The 12,953-nt window shown below is 67.1% G+C and overlaps 1 protein-coding gene across 13 annotated transcripts in view; it reads left to right on the top strand.

Annotated features, from left to right (window-relative positions):
* Positions 1 to 742: 742 nt before the first annotated feature.
* BRSK2 (BR serine/threonine kinase 2) overlaps positions 743 to 12,953 on the top strand; it is a 58,895-nt gene continuing 46,684 nt past the window's right edge. For 9 of the 13 annotated variants that reach the window (XR_004385217.1, XR_004385214.1, XR_004385215.1 and 6 more), the window contains exon 1: positions 744 to 931. Coding sequence is in view for 9 of the 13 variants with exons in the window: in XM_032879803.1 (XP_032735694.1) it covers positions 838 to 931 (94 nt within the window). In the remaining 4 variants the exon portion in view is untranslated. Of the gene's footprint in view, positions 932 to 12,953 lie in introns of all 13 variants that reach the window. The other 4 variants (XM_032879798.1, XM_032879797.1, XM_032879796.1 and 1 more) reach the window with 1 other exon arrangement.

Raw genomic sequence — 12,953 nt, 5'->3', positions numbered from 1 at the left:
ACTCCGGCTCCGCCGCGGGAGCGCGGCAGGCGGGGCGGGGTCCGGGCGCGGGCGGGAGGAGGGCTGGGGTGAGGACCGCGGAGCCGGAGACCTCCAGGCCCGGCCCCGCCCCGCCCTCGCCCCGCCCCTGCCCCGCCCGGGCAGCGTCTGCCTCGCCCGGCCCCTCCCGGCCTCGCCTCACAGAGTCCGGCTCTGACGAGAGCTTCAAGCGGCGGGGCGGGCCGAAAAGCGGAGCGAGGAGCCAGGGCGCCGCTGACTGGTTGATGCTGCTGATTGGCGGGCGCAGGAGCCACTCGCCGCCACCGCCTCAGGCGGCTGCGCTCGTACGGGCTCGGCTCGGCTCGGCTCGTCCGCTAAGCTCGGCTCGGCTCGGCTCGGCTCGGCTCGGCTCGGCTCGACTCGGCTCGGCTCGGCTCGGCTCGGCCCGGCGGCTCGGCTCGGCTCGGCTCGGCTCGACTCGGCCCGGCGGCTCGGCTCGGCTGGGCTGCGCGGCCGCGGACTGACGGACGGGCGTGCGCGGGGGGCGCGGGGCGCGGGGCGCGGGCCTCGGCGGCGGCGGCGGCGGCGGAAGCCTGGTGCCCCCGCCCGCCCAGTCTTCTCCGAGAGCGGAGGCAGCGCCGCGGGCCGGGCCGCAGCGGAGCCGGGCGCGGGGGGCGGCGGCGCGGGGAGGCGCGCGAGGCGCGGAGCAAGCGCGGCCCGCCAGGGCGCCGCGGACCCGGCCCAGCGCACGGACGCGCGGACGGACGGACGGACAGACGCGGACGGACGCGGCCCCTCCCTGCCGCCGCCGCCCGCCCGCCCGGGGCTCCCACCTCGCCGGCGCCGGGCCCGGGAGCGATGACATCGACGGGGAAGGACGGCGGCGGGGCGCAGCACGCGCAGTATGTGGGGCCCTACCGGCTGGAGAAGACGCTGGGCAAGGGGCAGACAGGTGCGTGCGGGGCCGGGGCGCCGGGGGGGCCGTGCCCGGGGCTTTCGGGGAGACCGGGGCCCGGGGGGAGCGTGAGCACCGAGGGGGACCCGGGACCCGGCGTAGGGAGCCAGGGGACCGCGGCACGGGAGGGGGGGCGCAGGGGACCGCGGACACCGATGGAGAACGGGGGCCGGCGGGACCGGGCCGCCGGGGGACGGGGGCTTCAGGGAGACCAGGGGTCCGTGGGGACCGGGGACACCGAGGGGGCCCGGGGACACGTGTGTGTGGGGGGGGACCAGGGGACCGAGGACATCGAAGGGGACTGGGGGCATGGATGGGGACCTGGCGCCGGGAAGGGCCGGGGGCGCCGGGGAGCAGGGGCGCACAGGCCCGCGACCGGGGAGGCCGTGCTGACTGCGCGCCTAGCGGGGTGGGGGGGGGCGCCCGGAAGGAGGTCGTCCCGAGCGGGGAGCTGTAGGCCTGGCCCGCGGCTCCGGCCGGCGGCCGCGAACAATGGGCGGCTGGGCGCCGGGTCCCGCCGCGGATCCCGCAGGCCGCGGGGCTGCGGTCGGCCGGGCGCGGCCCAAGGACACGCGGCGCGGACTGGGGCGCACGGGCCGGGCCGGACCGGGCCAGCGCCCCTCGGCTCCGGCTGCAGGTGCGCGGCCCCGGCCGCATTGTGCGCCGGAGCGACCCGGCCCATTGTGCCGCGGGAGGAGGGGGCCGAGCGGGCGCCCATCTGCCGTCTGCCGCGGCCGCGCTAATAGGCGTGCTGCCCGAGCAGCTGCGCCCCGGGCCGCGCGCCCCCGGCCGCGACCCCCAACTGCCGCCGGCGGCGGCAGCGGTAGTGGTGGCGGCGGTGGGCAAGCAAGCAGGCAGGCGGGCAGGGAGGCGGCCTTACGCGTCTTGAGGGCCAACCAGGCCACCTTGGCCAGGCTCAGACCTTCCTCCACGGTGGGAGTGGGAGAGTACCGAGGCGCCCCGGAGGGCTGGACAGCGCCTTGCACTCCTCTAGCCGCTGTTTGGAAGGTCTGCGACACTGAACTCCCCCAGGGGAGGGACAGGGAGGCTGGTACTGGGCCCTGTTCGGGATCCCGGACCATACATCTCCAAATCCCAGCCTGCGGGAGGAGGCAGGGCCCTGGCTGGTCCTGGCTGTCTTTCTGGTGATCAGGCTAGCTCCCAGCCTAGCAGCCATCCCCTCATCCAGCTGGCCAGGCGTTCACAGAGTGGCTTTGTGGGAGGCTGGGCTCAGCCATTTTCTTTCTTCTCCCAGGATGGGCCTCTCCTGGCAGCCCAGAGGTCCGATTGGCACTGACTGCTTCTCCCTGTCTCTCTGGAAGTTCCTTAGACCCAGGGCTGGCAGAGGAGAGGAGGAAGGGAGGAAGAGGGTGCAGCAGTGCTGGTCCCATCCTGCTGGTGCAGGGTGGGGGTCCAGGAGGAAGCTGCTCTGGCCAGGAGGCTGCAGGCCCTTCTCAAGGCCCTTGGGTGGCACGGAGTTGCAACTAGGAGGTGGTGTGAGGGAGGAAAGTGGGCCAGGCCCTGGGCTCTCCAGGGAGGGCAGCGGCTGTGATGGAACTAAGGCAAAGTGCCTAGGAAGGGACCTGGCAGGGGCAGTGGGAGCTGCCTCTCTCCCACTCTGGAGGGACAGCCTCTGTGCCCACCACTGAGACCCCAAGGGGCCTCTGGCAGTGGGGCAGTGCTGTTGGGAGAGGGGATGGTGTGGCCCGGGGTTCAAGGAGGAGGTGGCAAACAGCTGGTGTTCATCTGAGTTCAAAACATGCATGTTTTCTGCAAGGAACAACTGTGGTTGGTGAAGTCCTCAGTGGGGGAGGGACCTGGGGCAGCAGAATATGGGAAGCAGTGAAATAATCTAATTATTGTACCAATAAAATGTGATTATAAGGAAGCGTCGTCGTGTGAGTGGTGACAGCAATGAGTTATACGTGGGCTGTGCTCGCCCGTCTCCATGGCGGGGGCTGGTCTCGTACTCTCCACCGAGTTATCTGTTGTACAGGTAATTATGGGAGGTTTCCACTGTAATTAACAGTAACGAATACAAAAGGATGTGCTGTGCGCGTGTGTCAACAACACGTTGCCCTGTGATGTTTAGAAGCAGCTCCCAGGGGCACACAAAGTGAGCAGCCTTCCTCCTCGGGTCCCTCTTCCCTTCCAGGGGAGTCGCTGCTGGCCTAGTGGAGCCCCCCCGCCGGGGGGGGCTGTCCATCCCGTGTTCCTTCTGGCTTCTTCGAGTGCCGGCAGCCCAGGAGGGCTGGGGGAGGCTGTCCTCTTGGTGCTGTCTCACTGTCCCTTCTGTGGAAGGGTCATCTGGAGTTTGGTGGACGGACGTGAGTCCCTGGGGTGTGGGTGCTCTGGGCCTGGCCCCGGGGCTTGCTGGCTGGTCTTCAACATCAAATGCCAAGAGAGTTGCAGTTTCCTAGGCCTGTCCTTTTGCTCCGGAGATAAACGTGTGACCTTATCTGGGGCTAGGCTTTCTGCCAGGAGACCTCAGCGGAAGAATGAAGGACTGTAGTTCCAAGTGCCACCCCCCCCACAGCCCACTGCAGATGACAGCGTGCCCGGGTCCCCCCCGCCTGCCCCGGACGACAGCATGCCCGGGTCCTCCCTGCTCTTCACGTGCACTCTGCCCAAGTCCTGCAAAGGGGAAGCTGTGGTCGGGGAGGGAGTCAGCTGGGCGGCCGCTGGTCCTCTCAGCCCTGCACATCCTGAGCCAGGGCCCCTTGGAAGGGGTGCCTGCTGCTCTGCTCCAAGCTGCGGCCTTCGGGACTCAGGTGGGGTGGGGAGTGCTGCCCAGGGTGGAGCTGGTGGCAAGCCTGGTCCAGCCTTTTTCCCGCAGCTTTCCCGTGGCCCGCAGCTCTTGGTTGGTGCTGGGCTCTGCAGGCGGGCTCTGTCCTTCGCGTGGGTGTTAGGCCACCTCTCCGGGCTGCTGTGGCTGTGGTTTCCAGCACATCTTCCTTCTGCCTGGGCATCTCCGCACAGCTGTCCTCAACGTTCTGGGGGCGCCTGTGTCGGCAGCCCCAGGAGGCCTCTGTCCCAGCCAGTGTCGTGTTTTCCACTGGGGGGCTGGGTTTTCAGGACCTGCGGGGAGACAGGTGTCACTGCCGAGGCTGTCCATCTGGTCCCTGATCCAGGAAAGGCGTCTTCGCCTGGGGGGCAGAGGCACCTGTGGAGGGTGCTGGCGGGTCCCAAGTGGGCCTGGTAGGCGAGTAGAGCTGGGGGGTGTCGTGTACTGTGTTGCTCTGGACCATTCAGGCCAGGGAGCAGAGCAGGGCCTGCCCAGACCCGAGCCTGACAAACGTGGCTGCGGCTCAGCAACCAGAAGGCCGGGGGACCCCGCTGGAGGAGGAGGACAGTGGGCTCTGGGTGTTGTTTCCGGAGCTGCGCCGCCCAGTAAGATGCGGGGCTCTCGGAAACTCTCTGTCTGCGGGTGGAAACCAAGGAGGCGGCGGCTAGGGCCTGGTGTTCATATGAAGGGTCAGTCCAGCTCTCAAGAGACGTGGGGCGGGGGGCACCCTGCAGCTCACCTGGCTGCCCTGGGAGACTGGTGAGGGGTGGCGAGAGGGAGGAGACGGGACTGCCACACTGAAGGAGCTGGGATGGCCCCTGGAGGTCCTCGAGGGACCTTTAGGAGAATTCCCATGGGGTGCCGGTGTCAGATAGGCTGGAGAGGAGTTCTGGGGTGGGGGAAGCTGGCAACGATGGGATAGGTGAGGGAGGGGGAGACAGGTAGACCCGCGGGTGCCCCATGGCCCCGAGCTGGAGCAGATGGAGCAGGCCCGAGGCAGGAATGGGAGGAGAGGTGCCTGGGGCACGGAGGATGTGTTTGGTTTTAGAAAGTTGAGCAGAAGACAGCTTGAGAGCCAGCGAGAGGCTGTGGGGGGGGGGCCCTGGAGATGGGGGACGGGGGTGGGCTGGCTGGAGTCGGCCCCAGGGTGCTGTTGAGAGCTGAGGCCCAGAGAAGGGGATGCAGCCAGAGCAAAAGGAAGGTAGACGGGGCGGAGAGTGGCTGGGCCTCTGCTGACCTTCTGTGTCTGGGGATCTCTCCCCCCGCCCCGTGAGCCTCCGCCCTCTGTGCAGCAGGCGGGCCTCTGTCTGTCTAAGCCGTCTCCAAGCCAGGACACAGGCTCCGAACCGAGTTCTCTGCTCAGGGACAGCAGCTCCCTGGGGGTGGAGGGAAAGCCCCGCCTGCTCATGGCACAGGCTCGGTTTCAATGTTCAAGTAGCAGGACCCTATTCTCCAGTAGTTGTGGTCCGAGCTCCCCACGCCTGTCTCCCCCGGGGCCCCTGGAGCTGCTGGAAAGGCCTGTGTCCTGCCAGCGACTGAGCAGCACAGGCGCTCCCCAGCCCCCCTCCCACAGTGCATGCTGTCCCCTGGAAGCCCCCAGCTGGGACTGAGAGCTGTCCCTGGGGGGGCTGTCCCTGCCAGTGGAGGGGAGCTCAGCTTGGAGGTTTCTGGGGTCACGCCTTAAAGGATGGGCTGTTTTCTGAAGGTAAAGATGGGAGGGTCCAGGGGGTGGCCTGAGGCCTAGGACCCTGGTCTCAAAAGTGTCCCCTGCCCACTATGGTCGGCCACACCTCTGAGTACCCCCGAGTTTTCATAGGTCCCACCTGCTGGGGAGTTGTGTGTAGCCGGAAGGACGTGCCAGGTGCAGGGCTTGGCCTGGGCAGTGCAAAGGGGAAGCCAGTGCTGCCAGGCCGGCTCCAAGCGCCGAGGCCAGTACCGCCGCCCCCAGCCAGGGCTCCCAGGGTGAGGTGGGAAGAGCGTGTTCTGCGCCCAGGGGCCTGGTTGTCTCTAGAGCTGTCTGGGAACAGGGTGCTCCCCCCTGCAAGGGTAGAGACGGGGCCAGAGCAGGTCGACATGGAAGGCTCTGGGTGGGGGGGCAGCCACCCAGGACTGTGCTTGGGGGAGAGGAGCCACACAGTGAGGTGCTCCCGGTCCTGCCCCCGAACCCAGCCTGCCTGAGCGTGGCCAGGGGCATCCTGACCCTTTCTGGGGTCTGAGAGGCTTGGCCACGCCTGGTGAAGTGTGTGGGACGGGGGCCTCCAGGGCTGGCTCCCTGGGCTCCCCTGCCCCCCCACCCCCACCGCGGCCTCCAAAAGGACCTTGTGGGGCCGGCACAGGGGGTGGCGCAGAAAATCAGCCTGGCTTGGGCCCCACCCAGGGGCGCGGGTCTCCAGCTGATGGAGTCCTGGGCGGTTGGGACACCTTCGTGGTGGCCTGCTGCTCTGGTTTGGAGAACACCTGTGCCTTCAAGGCCATGGGACCCCGAACTGGCTTTTTCAGGGGTCGCGGGTGGGTGAGGCTGCTCTGCTGCCTGTACCCTGGCCGAGGGCTGTGCTGCGGGGAGGAGACGGCTGACCGCCGGGGTCACCTTGCCTTTGCCCACTGGGGTGTGGCTGCACCTGGGGCTCCCTGGGCCCCAGAGCCCCCCTCTGCTTTGCCTGCCTATGGTGGACGGTGTCCCTGGGGCCTGGGAGGGCTCGCACTCTCTGGGGGGTCCCTTGCCCGACAGCGAGTATGGGGGCCGCACGCCTCCCAGGGTTCTCACGGCATCCAAGGGACCTTGCCGCCAGCCTTGGGCCCCATGTGTTCCCCACATTGGCTTTTCCCTCTGGGTATGCAGGGCGGGTCCATAGGACTTTGTGACCACCTCGGAGCTTAACGGAGTGGGTCTGTGCTAGAGGCCTAGGCCAGGGGCTGGCCGGACTCGGCTGCTCAGCCCCCTGCCCCTGAGCCGGGTTCCTGCAGCTTCTGTGGGGCTCGTGCTGGGAGCGATGTCAGTTGGGAGGGTACATCTGCGGTGGGCAATGTCTGGCGGGAGGATAGCGGGTCCACGGCTGTCAGGTCCCATCTGGGCTCTCAGAGGACAGGAGGGACCCCTGGGCTCCCTGGGGCCCTGCAGGAAGTCCTTTCTGGTGTGGGGAGGGCTGGTGTCTCCTGACAGCCACTCCGGTGGAGCCCTTCCGGGTGCGGGGCTGGTCAGCCCCAGGCCTGGGGTGAGCCTCCCTGAGCCTGGCTACGGGTGTCCAAGCTGGCTGAGGCCTTGCCCCAGGGGTGCCGGCTAGCTGAGCAGGGCTGCCCCTGGCCGGCTGTCTCGGACGCTGGACAAGATGGAGGCTGGGCCGGGCCTGAGGCTGCAGGGACAAAGCCCGGATTGTGTCGGGCCCCACCCCGAGAGGTGGCCCAGGCCGTGCTCTGCTGCCTCTGAGGGGCCAGTGTTCTGGACCGAGGCAGCAACCCCACCCCCCAGGACAGTGCTCCCAAAGGCCCTGCGGCTTCCAAGAGCAGTGCTTCTCTTCCGGGCAGTCTCCTCGCTGTGCCCTGGGGCAGCGGGGTCCCTCTGGGTGCATTTCGAGGGGACACGGAGGTGTAGAACACCACATTGAGATCCTGGGGACACACACCTCACGTCCTGAGCTTGTGAGGACAGAGCCCCTCCCCCTGGGGCCTGCTACATCCTTGTCCGCGCAAGGGCCTGGGGCTGACCCCACTTGAGCCTGACCATAGGGCAAAGAAGATTCGCAGGGCCTCATGGTTCTGGTTTGGGGACTGGTGGAGGGGCTGAGTGTCCCCAGGACTAGGGGCTCAACTGCCTGCTGTGGGTGATGGAGGCACCCACCACCCATTGCCGTCCACTCTGGGCTCAGGCAGGGAGAGACTGTGTGCCCTGGAGGGCAGGGCTGGCCCCAGGGCGGAGGTGGGAGGGCAGCCTAAACAGCGATTATGCGGCTGAGTGGTGCAGTGGGCGCTGGGGATACGTCAGGCCTCGGGGCCATGGGCCGTCTGTGGGGGCGGTGGGAGGCTGCCTGGCCAGGAATGTGGCATCTGCGAGGGGTGGTTTGGACCGAGTACCTCCTGGGGAGCTGCTGGCTTGGGCCAAGGGTCAGGGTGGGAGGGGCCTGGGGCCTCTGTGCTGGGGGCGGCTGCCTGGGCACCTGGTGGGTCCCTCCCTGTGGCCAGCAAGAGGAGGCAACTAGCTGGGGAGCCCCTGCCTGGCCTGGCCTGGCTGCGAGCTCTCCTGAGCCCTGGCTGGCTCTCTCCCTGGCTAGGGGGCCTCCCAAGGGGGGCCAGGCCATGGACAGAGACGGCCACGGGGTGAGGCAGGGCTGGGGTGGGGAGGCAGCCCTGAGGCAGGGTAGCTTAAGGCCCCTCATTCTCTCGGAGACATGGGGGCCACCAGCAGACTGGGCCCCTTGTCCTGCTTCCCCGGTGGTACTATTGCTCTCAAGCTGGAGGCCAGGGCACAGGTGGGTAGGGGTTGTCGGGAGCCCAGGTCTGCAGAAGCCAGGTGAAGCCCCCTCGCCGGGGTAGGGAGTCCGGGGCCTGGATATAGCCTGGGCGGTTTTCCTGCTGGGTATGGACAGCATCAAGGCGTGAGCCCTTGCTGTCTGTGGTGAGGGACGTGGTGGAACTTTCCAGGCTCTTTGCTCTTCAGGGTGGCAGTTTCCATGTGTTTGAGGAGCCCCAGGTCCCCGGGACCACTGAGATGTGTGCGGTCTGCTGACCTGTAGGCGTGACCCTGAGGCCTCTGCCTTGTCCCTACCTCCTGCGTCCACTCTTGGCATATGGCGTGTGGGAGCCTGGAAGGGGCTGGGCCGGCCGCCCCCCACAGGAGTCAGCCAGAAGGTGTGGGGTGTTGTGACTGTCTGGGGTCTCCAGGGTCAGCCTGTGCACAGAGCCCCCAGGGGCAGGGCCCCCACCGGGCCATCAGTGAAGAGCTCAGATTGTGGATGGCCTCTGCGACCCCTTGGAGAGTGTCCCGTTCCTATGCTCTTTCTCAGATCTCCTCACGTGTGATGCTGGTGAGGGACACGGCTACCTTAGGGCTCGGCAGGGGCCCAGTGTGGCTGCTGTACCCAGTATCCCCCTTGGGCCATGTGCCGGCCACGGTGCCTGAAGGAGCCCCCGGCCTGGGCAGGGGACCATGGGGAGAAACGAGCACAGATGAGCTGTGGCATTTACTCATGTCCTTGGTGGGTGTGATGTTCAGTTCTCATCTGGGGCCGAGTGGGTGCGCATTGTTGCAAGGCTGGCTGGGCCAGCTGTGCTGGGCTGTGGGGTCAGGGAGCAGGGGGCACAGTCGTGGGGCCTCAGAGTGGTGGCTGCCTCACCCCGAAGGCTCTGGGCCGGTGAGGAGCTCGTCCTGTCCCTTCCCTCTGCCATGCAGTGCCCTGCTGCCCTGGGACGCCTCCTGCTCCATGTTTCGCTGCTGGCCGGCCGGCGGCTTCCTCTGTCCTGGCCCCCTCCACCCCACAGATGGGGCCCTGCACTGTCTTCTGGGACCACAGCTGGGGGCTTCATGGGAACCGGCTTCCCCCCTTCTTCTGCACAGGGGCATTTTCAGACCCACAGAGCCCACCCCAGCCTCGGCAACAGGAGACTGATCTCGCCCCACCCCCACCCCCCAGCCTGCATTATTTGGAGGCAAGTCCCAGCCATAGTTTAGATATTTTGGTGTGGGTGTCTGACAGAGACTCTAGGAAAGCACAGTGCCAGGTCACCCTGTGCAGTCGGCAGCGGGTCCCCAAAGCGGGAGGAGCCAGCCAGAAGCTAGGTCCTTCACCGGCAGCGGCCGCTTCCCGGAGGCTGAGTCTCCACCACTGGCTGGGTCTCTGCCCTGGGTGCCTGGAGGCCAGCGGGGCCCGGGGCCAGACGCTGCTGCCAGGGGTCCTCAAGCTGGGCATCGCCCCGAGGCCTGGGACCGTGAGGGTCTGTGTTCCTGAGCTCCCCCGGGATGCAGTTGCTGGTGGGGGGCGCATGGTGTGTGGCTGTGTCCTGTCCCAGTGCAGCAAGGACGGTGTAGCGGCCTGTGGTCCGCACTGTGTAGACCATGGACCCTCCGGGCTGGGAGCCAGCTGTGGGGCATGGCAGAACACAGGCTCAGGGCTACCTGGGGGCCACAGCCCTGCCCCGTCCCGAAGCTCTGGTGACCGCTGTGTGCACAGAGGTGCAGGCCTGGCGGGGCTGCTGCATGTGGAGGAGTGAGGGTCGAGCAGGGTCACGCAGGTGGGGCCAGCCTCCGGTTCTCCCCTGGTCCCGCCTCCCAAGCCCCCCGTGACCATAGCAGCATGGCAGAGGGAGGCCCCATCCGTGTGTGGACCCCACTGCCCCTCCTTGTATCCCGCTGGCCCTTGGCTCCAGGCCAGCCTCAGGCCCTGGCTACGGTGGTCGTCTCCTTGAGAGCCGGCAGGAGTACTCACTGCGGCCTTGGGCATGCCGGAAAGGCAGGCGGACAACAGCGTGTGTGGTTGCCGGAGCTTGGGCCAGGGGGCCGCAGCCCTGCCCACCCTGGGCCCGTGGGCCGGCTCCGTCCTCACTGAGCGGCTCAGCCAGCACGCCGGGCCTGGGCCTTCTGCATGTGACCTCACGCAGAACCAGCGGACGCCTGGCACCCCTACACTGTATGTGTTTTTGGGCTTCCTGCCTGGGGCTAGGCCTGCTTGAGGAAGCCGTGCCCACCCCCGCCCCATGGTCAGGGCTCAGGCTGCCTGTGCAAGTGCGTTCCCCAGATGGGCATGTGCGTCTTGCTGAGCCGTGTGACCAGGATCACGGTCACCTGAAAGAGTCTCCTCTTTATGCCTACTCCCTCTGCCCCCTTTGTAAAGGCAGGGTTCCCCCGGGAGCCTTGTGCTCTGGCGCCAGCTCCCTGTGAGCCCTGTCCCTGGAGCATGGCCTGCCAGCCAGCAGGGCCATCAGGAGCTGGCACGGGGATGGGGGGGTGCATGGGGGTGGACAGACAACCTGGGACCCCTGCACTCTGCCCCAGAGTGCCCCTCACTGGTTCCTGCCAGCAGCCTGCAGCCCCTCTTACCCTGTCCCCCTGCTTCCTGAGTCTCCAGGGGGCGCAGCCACAAGGCCTCAGGTCATGCCCCCCTTTCTCCTGCACCCTCCTGGGTGGGGGGCCTTGCTGGCTGCACTCTGACTCTGGGGTCTTCAGGGCTGAGAGAAAACTGCCCTGGGCGGGGTCCTGGTTGTGGACGGGGCCAAGGGGCTGCTCTCTGTCCCCAGTGCCCGTGCGGCCTGAGGGTGGGGAGCTGTCCAGCAGCGCCGTGCTGAAGTCTGCAGCTTCCGCTCCCGGGGAGGGAGGCTGCGGCTGGCGCGTCCTCAGGCCTCTGCCGCTCTGGGAGGGTGTCTGGCCCATGCCTGCGTTTTAGCCCGGCTGTGGGGCCACTTCTGTGCTGACAAGGGGCAGGAGGAGGAAGGCGCTGGGGGGCTAGATGTGCTTAGTGGCAGCTCCCAGGGGAGACCCCAGCCGCCTGTCGCCGCTCTCCCTGCAGAAGGAGCCGGGGGCCAGATCTCCTGGGGCTGCCACTGACTCTGGGGGCAAGGGGAGGCTGAGGCCTCAGAGTCACGACCGTCATTGCTGCCTGTCCTCCAAGGCTGGGGCCATGAGGGAGCCTTCTGGGGCTCTGGGGTTGATTCAAGGTGACCTCCCTGGGCAGCCCCTGGTCCCCTCTGATATTTGTCTTGTATCTCCAGGGGCAAGAAACTTCCCCTCGGGTCCCCTTGGAGATGTGTGTGAGGGGTGGCGAGGGCACAAAGCAACCTGGGGGACTTGACCGGTTGCCTGGCCCAGTGCCCTGGAGGCTGCAGGTGGCCGACATCGTTGGGACTCCTTGGGGAGGAAGGCTGGTCCCCACTGGCCAGTCCCCTGTGGCAGCCCTTTGGAGCCCCTTGTTTCAGGGGTCTTGTGGCCCGAGCGTGGTTGACATGCAGTGGTTATGAGCCCTCGGTGGATGGCCTTGGGGTGGCTGAAGGGGCTGGGTTGTGGGTTAGAGGTGTGCCTGCTCGAGTCCTCACCCTGGGGGGACAGAGATGTGGGGGGTGGAGGCGTCAGGTATCACCCTGCGCCCCTGTCTCCCTGGCCCGTGGCGCTCCCTGCGCAGTCTGCTCTTGCCGCCCTCTCCCTGGGTCTGGGCACTGGGGTGGGGGATAGAATTCAGGAAGCCAGGCCCTCAGCCCCAAGACTACCATCCTGGGCTAGCTGGAGGTGGGCATGGGTATCTCCCAATGAGAGCTGAGAATGAGACAGGAGGGTTTCCTGTTGCTGGAGGGATGCTGGGCTTGGTGGATAGCAAGGGGCTGATGCTGGCTTATCTCTAAAGAGGCGGAGGACTTGTCTCAGATTGGAGGTTTGCTGACTCTAAACCCCAAATCCCAGGGGATTTATAACTAATCATAAAGTGGCACAGATAGAACACCCTCCAGCAGACGCCACGGAGGGCATCTGCATACACGGGCTGTAAGGTCCCGGCTGGCACAACAGACGCATGGGGCTTGGCAGGGGCTGGAGGGGAACCCCTAGGTGGCACCTGGTAGCCTGGGGTCTTCAGGGGAGCACCTGTCAGAGTCTGGCTAGGGGAGGGGCTGTGGTGTGCGTTGTCCTCTGCGTCCCCAGAGAGCTGCTGTCCTGGGTGCTGCCCAGGGAGGTAGGGACAGGCCACATCCATGCCCCACCCGGTTCCTCTGCCTGTGGGGTACTCAGACCCTATTCCACAGCTTGCCTTTGGTCAGCTGGCCCTGGGGCCTCTGACATTGGGGTTCTGTGTCCTAGTAGCCCCTCTGCACCGCACTGCCCTCGTGTCTGCTGGAGAGGGGTGGGGAGCCCGGTTGGGTCATGTGGGGGGGTCAGTCATGGTTATCCCCATGTTCAGAGACCCAGAAGGGTGGCTGTGCCTCACCCCAGGCTGTGTCATCCTTGGTCCATGGATCAGTGTGGGGGTTACCTCCTTGTTGGGCTGCTGCCACCCCCTTTGGGAGCCAGGCTGGGGGGTGCAGATGACCAGCGGGGGATCGGACAGAAGGCCACGTCCAGGGGAGGGCTGGGGGACCAAGCCTGAGCCTGTTAGCCCTGCAGTCTCCTTCACTGCTGCTTCTGTCCAGGCATCTGCCACATCCCGAGTCCACCTGGCTGGGGGGCCCATAGGTGACAGTCCCAGGGGACAGTCCTGCCACAGCCCTGGTGGCCCCTGGCGGCTTCAGCAGGGTCCCCCCATCTGCCTCTGCAGCAGGACTTCA

This window comes from Lontra canadensis, unplaced genomic scaffold (genome assembly GCF_010015895.1).
Source record: "Lontra canadensis isolate GAN:19392208 unplaced genomic scaffold, GSC_riverotter_1.0 scaffold66, whole genome shotgun sequence".
In the NCBI taxonomy this organism is placed as follows: domain Eukaryota; kingdom Metazoa; phylum Chordata; class Mammalia; order Carnivora; family Mustelidae; genus Lontra; species Lontra canadensis.
Note: the sequence above shows the minus strand (reverse complement) of the source record. Positions and strands in the feature narration are given on the sequence as shown.